Raw genomic sequence first — 10,623 nt, 5'->3', positions numbered from 1 at the left:
AAAAATATCACGAAAACTCGATTTTTTGCGCTGAACGCAATTTGCGCTTAAAACCCCCGCAATCTTTTGCAGGCGAATGGCGTCGAAAAAAACCCAGCACAACCGGGCGGAAACTCTACCCCACGATGTCTCCACAAAAAGCAGCTGCTTGGCAACTGCAGGCCCTACATGTAGGAAGGCAGCTTTGTATTTTCGTCAGACACTCATCTGGCCTCCTCTCCCCTTTTAATTACAGCACAATTGTTTTCTAAAAAAGCACAAGACAAATGTGGTGTCCATACCAGAATTTTAATACTTCAGCTGAAATGAATATTTTAACTTAATTATTCAGATTAGATAGAAAGCATGTTTAAGCAAGATCTATTTTGACTTGGCGTATGTGGAGAATGAGCATATTTATGTGTACATACATCAATTTTTAAAAATACTTCTAAATTATCAATGGTTTCAAGTGCTGATTATCTTCTTTTGGAAGTAAATATTACCACAGCCGATTGTAATTACAGGTAGACCCAATTGCTTAATTTGATGTCATCTCTTTATGTTGATGTCTTCATGTTGATCCCACTGATGGCTCGTGCTGTTTAAATTCTATATCTGACAGTACCCCCGCAAAGTCTCTCAAAGCCTCCAGTTCAAAGTCTATGAAAGAGTTTTTCCCTTTCAGCCACGGGATCTGTCCCAACTGACCAACCAGGCTGAGCGACTGGTCCAAAAGACGTTCGGCCATTTTGCGATTCTTCCCCTTTTTGTATGTTTCCAGAAACAGCTTCAGATTGGAAAGGTTTTCTTCCAGCTTGTAAAACATTTGCACAAAGCGATTAATTTGGTCAAATTCTTTCTGCTTGGATACTCTGTTGATTAATTCTTCTTTCATTAGCAAAGGTTTGTCTGGTTCAGCATTGGCAGTCTCGTGTGACACGTTTACTGACATTCGGTCACTGAGATCCTGAAGAACGGTGTTGCTCAAGGTAAGGATCTTCAACAAGATGCTTTCACTCATCACGAGGTCCTCCTTTTTGTCCACAAGGAGCACTTTTGGTGCTGTCACTATCACTTTGTTAAGTTTTGCAAGAAGTTCCAAAAACCTCTGTCCATGTCCATACAAATAGCTTGTATTTGTCATTTTAACGGTCTCATTAGCTGGCGAAACATTCTGCAAATACCTATTGATCTCCTTTGCCAACTGGGTAGCCAAGTAATTGGGTCCAGATTCTCCCTCGTGGGCAGTGCTTTCAGGTGCACTCTCCGTCACGCCTTGTTTCATAAGGTTTCCGCTTTGAGCCTGTGATGTGTTTGCATCTCTGTTACCCATGTCTGTAACCCCAACTAGAATGATCTCTTTGCTCATTGGCTGTGTCTCCTTGATGGCTGATTCAGTTGGAGTGACATCTTCCGGAAGGAGATGGACTGAGGATGTATTATTTATTATTTTTGTCCAGTTTGCATCAAGGTATATATTCTCTAGCACGCTGTTGATTTCAGAAAGCACGTTACGATCGATGGGGTTTTCTTCTACTCCCTCTCCATCTTTCTCCGTGACACCAGTTCCCACACTGATGTTTGGCTGCTCCAAACTTTCCATAGGAATGTCCTTTATTAAACTGACCAAAGCCTGAAAAAGCCTTGGAGAAAGTTCTAGTGTTTTACTTTGATTCTGTGGACCCTCTTTATACAACATACGGTCTAGCAGAAATATAAATTTTTGTCATTTTTTAATAACTACAGCGTTTAATCCAAGAAAAATACTTACATGAATCTTTTCAACAAAAAATCAACCAGACTGTTTCATTCATACCAATACTTTGATGACTACTTATGGGTTGAAATTGTGCTGTGTAAGAACACCAACATTTATATGTCGCCTTTACATAGTAAAATTTCCCAAGGCGCTTCACAGGAGCGTTATCAGACAAAAATGACACCAAAAATCACGTAAGGAGATATTAGGACAGGTGGCTAAAAGCTTGGTTAAAGAGGAAGCTTTCAATGACCATCTTAAAGGAGGAGAGAGAGGTGGAGCGGTTTAGGGAGGGAATTCCAGAGCTTAGCTCCAAGGCAGCTGAAGGCACGGCCGCCAACGATGGGGCGAAGGAAATCGGAAATGCATAAGAGGCCAGAATTGGAGAAATGCAGAGTTCTCAGACAGTTATAGGACTGGAAGAGGCTATGGAGGGATTTAAAAACAATGATAACATTTTAAATTCGAGGTGTTGCTGGACCGGAAGCCAATGTTTGTCGGCGAGCACAGGGGTGATGGGTGAACGGGACCTGGTGCAAGTTAGGACATGGGGGCAGCTGAGTTTTGGATGAGCTCAGGTTTGTGGAGGGTGGAAGAGGGAGGCCGGCAAGCAGCACATTGCAATAGTTGAGTCTTAAAGTAATAGAGGCATGGCTAAGGGTTTCAGCAGCAGGTGAGCTGAGGAAGGAGCAGAGACTGGACAAAATGACGGAGGTAGAAACAGGCGGTCTTGGTGATGGAGAAGATGCGGGGTCGGAAGCTCAGCTCAGGGTCGAACAGGACTCTGAGGTGGCGAACAGTCTGGTTCAGCCTCAGACAGTGGCCGGGGAGGGGAATGGAATCGGTGGCTAGGGAGCGGAGTTTGTGGCAGGGACCGAAGACAATGGCTTTGGTCTTCCCAATGTTTAATTGGAGGAAATTTCAGCTCGTCCAGTACTGGATGTCGAACAAGCAAAAGCGCATGAAATTAATTTTACTCTTGACATTAATCAATAGGTAAACACTTTGCTAAAATAGCGAGCATGAGAACTCAACACCGTTTTTTTATGCAGTGATTACACCGGTTACTATTCTATGTGTGTGAGCCCAGACGGCGGGGTCGATTTTGACTATTGGACAAGCGATCGGCGGAACGAGCTGGTAGGCTGCCAGTTCCTCCAGCGAAGAGGCCACCCCCCACCCCCCCCCGGCCCCCACCAACCCCCTCGCGATTTTGAGGCCCCGGCCTCATTCAAATTTGGCAGGGGAGATGCTGGCCGACAAACAGGCGTCCGATGCAGCTCACCGGACTGAGGCCTGAAGATCGGGGAACTATGCTCGGTCTCGGATTTTGAGCCACAGCTAACTCTGACTTGCATAGCCTTGTCCACTCTGTCCATAGCCGGTGTTGAGGATTGAGAATTCAACCCTGACTGTGCTTGTCCATCACTTGAACCGTACCCACTTTGGCCTTGTCCGTATCCAGAAGCATCGCTTGACTGCTCATAGCCATCACCCCCCTGTGCATCATGTCCATAACTGTGGCCCAACTGGGCAGCCACCAGCAAGGTAAGTTGCATGGTGGGGGGGAGGGGGGCGGTCTCGATTCGCGGCGGGTGGGGGTCCCGGGGCGTCAGCGGCGCAGTTTATTTTTTCGGGACCCAGAGGTGCATTCCTGCTCCTCTGAGGCCCACAGAAATAATGCAACAGTTTCCTCTGATGGAGCCTCTTTTCTCCTATTGTCCGTGGACGTGGTCGGAGTGAGCTGGGCTCAGGCTCCCAACAATAATGGCACTCGGGGTTCCTATTTAGGTCACAGGGCTCCGATTAGCAGATTAACAGGGGCCTCGCGCCTGAAGCAGGCAGGCACTTTGAACACCCAGCCTCTTTCAACATCACCGGTGTTAACGGGCCGGGAAGGCGACTGGCCCCATTTCGAGGCCCTAACTGCCCCTTTAACAGCAGGCAAAGGCAGCGAAAATCAACCCCAGTGTGTGTGTGTGTGAGAATTGGGGCGAGCAGGGGGAAGTCCTCATCCAACTTCCAAATACTAAAACCTTTCCAGTGAGGGGAGGGAGGGAGGAAGGGGGGTCACTGCATTGTGATTGGCTGAGTTTTTCCTCTCGAGCCCATGTCACTTGATGCGAAAAGTAGGGAGAAAAATGTTTAATTCTTCACCACTGACATCCCTCAACTTGATGAGTGCTGGACGGTATATAGTGCAAGACTTCAGGTAACCCAGCGGAGGTGTGAACACTTGGGGGGGAAAAATTCGGTATCGTCCCATTTGGGGCGCCATTATCGGCCGTGCACAAAGTTTAGCGCCTGGCGCTAATTATTGCCTCCAACGGCAAACTTGGCTTTTATCGCCCCTGGAGGTGATTGGAGCGCTAAATCAGGCGCTTCACACCTGTCTTAAGGTGCAAAGGCTGAGGAGTGAGGCGCTACCTCAGAGCGCTGGCGAAGCAAGGAAGGGCAAATCAAAATGAACCTGCAAAGTGCTGCTCAGTACCCAAAACCCCTTCACACAGCGTTGAATCTCTCCAGAAGTCTCTCTCTCTCTCTCTCAGAATGCGTGGTGCAAAAATGTCACCAACAAAAAAAGGCAGGAAGTGGTCGCCTTTAAATAGCGCTCCCCCAGTCCCTTCCTGACTGCAAAACGCTCCCCTCAACCTGTCGTTGCTAGCGGCAGGCGGTAAGGCAGGGGGCGCCACTCAATATCCGGTCTGGGGCGCTACCGGGGCGTTGCGCACTTGACTGACGTCACGATCTGCCGGCGCAGGAGATCGTGGCGGTAGTGTTTAGCGCCGCCGCAAAATGTCTAGTTAATTTCGCGAGCAGCGCAAACATCGCCGCGCCCGGGCGCTAGTTGCTTTGCGCCCCATTAGCGCCCTCTTAAGGCGCTAACGGGAGGCGCAAACAACTGAATTTTTCCCCCTTGGTCTGTGACACTCAGCATTTAAGCAGCCTGGTCATAGTGAGCTATTACTGTCTTTTACACTACCTGATTGTAAAGAGTATAGAAATTAAACAGCCTTGCCTCTTTCTTTGGTAAAATCACTTATAGCATGTAGTAACGCCATCTCAAACAACGTCGATGACATATTAATATCCTGGTAAAGATAAAAGAAGTTAATGAATTAAAGGCACTTTCCAAAACCTGAGCCATTTTTCTGACCCAAAATGCAGAATTGATCAGCAGAAAGGAGTTACAAAGCAGCAATGCAATCACTTTGCACTGATATTATGCAGACACACGCCTAAAGTGCTCATACGCAATTTCTTTGGCTGCTGTGTAACAGAGGCATTAACCTGCAGGTTATTATCTATTAGATAGAATTTACAACATAGAAACAGGCCATTCGGCTAATGTTCCCTTTAATTTTATTTTTGGGTGAGCAGCCCCTTTAAGCGACCGCGCCACCCATTCAAAATACCGGGCATGCGGGGTTTTTCCCCATTTAAAAGCCGGTGAGTCGGCCGCGCAGGAGCTCCAGAGTGTTGCGCCGCCACGCAGCTTCAAGGGAACATTGCATTCGGCCCAACATGTCTATGCTGGTGTTTATGCTCCACATGGGCCTCCTCCCACCCCACTTGATCTCACCCCATCGACCTAACCCTCCCTAACCTTCTATTCCTTTCTCCCTCATGTGTTTATCTAGCTTCCCCTTAAATGCATCTATACTATTCGCCTCAACCACTCCCTGTGGGAGCGAGTTCCACATTCTCACCACTCTCTGGGTAAAGCAGTTACATTGTACAATGTGATTTCAAGTTCAAGAGAATGAAATTGCACAACATTTTTGGAGTGGGATATTCAAATGTCGGATGTCATAGTTGACATCCAAGTGGCTGTTGCACAAGATGTTCGTATTCAGGGGTAAATTACTGTCACTCCAAGTTTACTGAATGACAATCAATGCTGACAAACAACAATTTAATAGATATTGATAGAATATCCATAATATATTACATTTGATTTATATGTCTTGGACTTCTTGTTGATGAGATGAGGAGAAATGTTTTTTACGCAGCGAGTTGTTGTGATCGGGAATGCGCTGCCTGAAAGGGCGGTGGAAGCAGATTCAATAGTAACTTTCAAAAGGGAATTGGATAAATACTTGAAGAGGAATAAATTACAGGGCTATGGGGAAAAGGGCAGGGGCAGTGGGACTAATTGGAGAGTGTTAAGTCTGTGTGTCCCAGTTATGCTTATTATAAATCACTGGACACAGACAACAAGAATAACTTTAACAGGTCTTTACTATTCGGAGGTCAGGGCTGAACTGCCCAGCAAATCACTACACAACGTTTATATACTGGTGTGGTCACCACCGGTATTACAGTATACAGCAGCCAAGAGAAAGTAGTACATCTCTTAAGGTAGTTCTCTTAAGGTGGAACAGGTTACATACACCACAATCCTCCCTTTTTAGCTTAACAGTGTATATCCCCATTTAACATAACATAATAACATATATATATATATATATATATATACAACTTCATGCAAAACAGTTCAAAGATTCAGTCTCTGAGGAGGCCTCCTGATCCGAGTTGGATAACGCCTTTCAGGGGTCTCTGATTCTCGTTGCTGGGGTGACTCATCTAGTTGATCTCTTATGGATTGGACATCATCATCAGGTACATTCACTTCTGAGGTAGATGCTTCAGGTTCACTAACTTCTTCCACGGTTGTCTCTGCCGTAACTATGGGTTCGACCCTTGTTCTCGATTCTACCAGTTGGTCAGCATGACGTCGTATTACATTTTCACCCATATCTACCGTGTACATCAGGGGTCCTTGTCTGGCCCGAATTGTTCCAGATTGCCATTTCTCATTTTTATAGTCCCGGGCTAACACTGGTTGTCCTATTTCGAAACTCCGAGTGGTCTTGTTATTTATATGCTGGAACTGTTTGTTTTCGACTTCCCTCCGCACATTTGGTTTTAACAAGTCCAACCTGGACCGCAACCTCCTGTTATAGAACATCATGGCAGGACTTTGGTTTGTCACTGCATGAGTGGCGTTTCGATATGCCAGTAGGAAATTGTCCACCTTGTGTTGTAGTGGAATCTGATCTTCGCTCATGGCCTTTATTGCTTTTTTTGAACGTTTGTACAAATCTCTCGGCCAACCCGTTTGTAGCCGGATGATATGGGGCAGAGGTATAATGTTTCACCCCATTCTTCTTCATGAATTTCTGGAATTCTTCTGACAGGAACTGCGGTCCGTTGTCTGAACATATTTGTTCTGGCAATCCATTTCTTGCAAATATCGTTCTTAGCACCACGATCGTCTTTTCCGAGGTAGTGGTAGTCATCTTAATCACTTCTGGCCATTTAGAATGTGCGTCCACCGCAATTAAAAACATGGAGTCCATGAATGGACCAGCAAAGTCAATATGTACACGTTGCCATGGGGTTGAAGGCCATTCCCATGGATGCAGCGGTGCAATCGGAGGTGCATTTTGAACTTTTTGGCACCCTGAGCAGCTTTTCGTCAGATCCTCTATCTGTTGGTCGATACCCGGCCACCACACATAAGCCCTAGCAAAGCTTTTCATCTTGACTCCCCCCAGATGACCTTCATGCAGTTCCTTTAGAACTCTCTCTCTTAACTTAGGAGGAATAATCACCCTTGTTCCATACATCAATGTTCCTTGACAGACGGACAGCTGTTCTTGTCTTGCTGAGAATGCCGGTAACAGTGGATCACCATGTGCTGGCCATCCCTTCACTGTCAATTCGTAGGCCCAGGACAGTGTCGGGTCGTTCCTGGTTGCTCTTTCAATACTTGCATTGGTGACTGGTAAACATTCGATGATGGTCGAGTGAAATAACTCAACAGGGTCAACCGTCGGTGCCTCCTCCGCTGTAGGTAGTGGCAGGCGCGACAGCCCATCAGCATTACCATGCTGCTTTGTACCTTTGAATTCAATCTGATATTGATGTGCCCCTAGGAAAAGGGACCATCTCTGGAGCCTCTGTGCTGTCATCACCGAAACACCCTTCTTAGGGTTAAAAATGGATACCAACGGCTGGTGGTCTGTCAGTAGCGTAAACTTTTGGCCCTGCAGGTAATGATTAAACTTCTTTACTCCCCACACAAGGCTGAGAGCCTCCCTATCTATCTGAGCATAGTTGCGCTCAGCGGAGGTCAATGATCTGGATGCGAACGCGACTGGCCTCTCCAAGCCATTTGGCAACTTGTGTGAGAGTACTGCCCCAATACCATATGGAGAAGCATCACAAGCCAAACGAATAGGCAGCGTTGGGTTGAAGTGAGCCAACACTTCCTCTGAGGTGATCAATGCCTTGCTTTTGCGAAAGGCCCTCTTACAGTCCTCGCTCCACTTCCATGGTACTCCCTTCTGCAAAAGAGCGTTCAGCGGGTGCAGCACCGTGGATAAATTTGGCAGAAACTTATGGTAATAGTTAATCAACCCTAGGAACGACCTCAACTGGGATACATTATCCGGAGCGGGAGCCTTCACAACAGCTTCGATCTTGTCAGGAGACTTATGAAGCCCCTCCTGGTCAATGACATGACCACAGTACGAGATCCGCTTCTGAAAGAACTCACATTTCTGGCGATTAACTCGAAGTCCATATTCTTTCAATCTGGTGAGCATCAGTTCCAAATTTGCAAGATGTTCCTCATCATCATCTCCTGTAATCAGAATATCGTCCAGGTAACATTGTGTGCCTGGAATTCCCTGTAATACCTGCTCCATGGCCCTCTGCCAAATTGCTGGAGCCGATGCCACTCCAAAAACCAGTCTATTATACCGATACAAGCCTCTATGCGTGTTGATCGTGAGATACTGGCGTGACTCTTCCTCAACTTCCATCTGTAAGTACGCCTGCGCCAGGTCTATCTTGGTGAAGTGTTTCCCACCAGACAACGAAGCGAAGATATCCTCAATCCGCGGAAGCGGATATTGCACCGTGTGAAGCACCGGATTAACAGTGATCTTGAAATCTCCACAGATGCGAACCTTCCCCGGTTCCCCCGGCTTGTTGCTCGATGAACGCTTCATGACGGGAACAATGGGCGTGGCCCATTCACTCCAGTCCACCTTTGACAATACTCCGGACCGTTCTAGTCCTTCCAGCTCAGCTTCCACAGCAGGTCGTATCGCATAAGGTACCGGTCTGGCTTTGAAAAATTTTGGATTTGCATGTTCTTCAACTTTGATGTTTGCCGTAATTCCTTTCAGTGTTCCCAGTCCCTGCTGGAACACCTCTTTAGCATCGTCCAATATTCTGGACAGTCGTTTAGGGTTGACATCTTCCTTTTTGCCGGAATCTACAGTTAGTGCTTTGAAGGAATGCCAGTCCATATTTATTCTCCTGATCCATTCCCGTCCCAGTAATGGTGGACCTCCCTCAGGTAACACATATAAGTCCATTCCTCGGCTTTCTTTATCCTTGTGGACCACCTTTACCTTTATCTTTCCAATGGGGTATACTCTTTGCCCCGTATATGTTTTCAAAACAATCTCCGTATCCCTTAAGGGAATGTGTGGAAATAACCTTTTGTAATCTTGCTTATTCATGACCGTCAATGCCGATCCCGTGTCCAATTCCATCTTCACTTGGACTCCTGCTATCCGAAGTGTGACCCAGATAGTTTGGTGGTCTGCTGTGTTACCCACATTATGTATTCTTAGACAACCCAGTTCCTTACTGCTGGAGTCTGAATCCGTCTTCTGTTCATCCGAACTGTTCTCTGTCACCTTGTGTACCTTTTTGCACTTTTCCTGCGGTGACTTTTTGCTGCTGGTCTTCTTACCTGACCGGCATACTTTAGCTATGTGACCGAGCTTGCCACATTTTCTGCATTCCTGATTTTTGAACCAGCACTGATTCTGATCGTGGGTTGTCCTTCCGCAACGATAACACTTTACTGCACCCAATGCCATTTGATTGGTGCTGAGTTCCGATGACCTTAGTTGCATTTCCGCGGTGCCTCTTGCTGCGGCCTCGTGCGATGCTGCAATGGTGACAGCTTTCTCAAGCATAAGGTCCTTTTCTTCTAGCAGACGCTTTTGTGTTCCTTCTTTTAATAATCCACACACGAATTTATCTCTCAGAGCATCTGCTAGTCCTGTACCAAACTGACAGTACTTTGATAGCTTACGCAGTTCAATTAAGAATTCAGCGTTGCTTTCCTCTTTCAGCTGCGTTCTGCTGTAAAATTTAAATCGTTCCGCTATCATCAGCGGCGTGGGGTTTAAATGTTCTTGCAGGATCGTAACAATTTTCGCGAAAGTCTGATCCGCCGGTTTATCTGGTGTTATCAGATGCTTCAATAACCCGTACGTCTTCGCCCCCATTGAGTTTAATAATGTTATTGCTTTCTTATCATCTGGTACTTCATTTGCTGTACAATAAACTCCAATGCGTTCTACATACGTGGCCCAATCTTCGACATCACTATCAAAAGCATTGATGTTACCATGTTTAGGCATCCTTGCAAGTTTCTTTAAATTTTCTTTTTCCCAAAATGGCGGCTTCCCGCGCTTGTCTTCTTCCACCGCCTACTAAAATGGCGGCTTCCCACGCTTGGCGGTTTTTCCCGCGCTCGTCTTCTTCCCCCGCCGACTACAATGGCGGCTTCCCGCGTTTGCCTTCTTCCCCCGCTGGCTGCAATGGCGATTGCCGTGCTGCTGCCGTTCTCGCCTCCCCAGCGGTTCTCAATTCCCCGACGCTGCTTTTGCTCCCCTGCGGTTCCCGTGGGCATTCACGCTTCCCCTGCTGTTGTGCCTCTCAGCCCCGCTTGCAGGCCGGTCCTTTACACCGGCTGCGGTTGAGTTCTCCGCAGTTCTCGTGGCCTTAACGCTGCCCCAGTCGCTGTGCCTCTCGGCCCCGATTGCAGCCCGGCCCTTTTCACCGGC

At 47.0% G+C, this 10,623-nt stretch overlaps 1 protein-coding gene across 1 annotated transcript in view; it reads right to left on the bottom strand.

The window, feature by feature from the left end:
• Nucleotides 1-272: 272 nt before the first annotated feature.
• LOC147099956 (uncharacterized) overlaps nt 273-10,623 on the bottom strand; it is a 72,601-nt gene continuing 62,250 nt past the window's right edge. The window contains exons 4-5 of the mRNA XM_085968977.1: nt 4,761-4,833; nt 273-1,686 (exon numbers count right to left, since the gene is read on the bottom strand). Coding sequence (XP_085825103.1) covers nt 554-1,686; nt 4,761-4,824 — 1,197 coding nt within the window. The 5' untranslated portion in view covers nt 4,825-4,833 and the 3' untranslated portion in view covers nt 273-553. The remainder of the gene's footprint in view (nt 1,687-4,760; nt 4,834-10,623) is intronic.

The sequence above is a fragment of the Somniosus microcephalus genome, chromosome 27 (assembly GCF_052327205.1).
Source record: "Somniosus microcephalus isolate GS21.2 chromosome 27, FLI_Smic_1.0, whole genome shotgun sequence".
NCBI lineage: Eukaryota > Metazoa > Chordata > Chondrichthyes > Squaliformes > Somniosidae > Somniosus > Somniosus microcephalus.
Note: the sequence above shows the minus strand (reverse complement) of the source record. Positions and strands in the feature narration are given on the sequence as shown.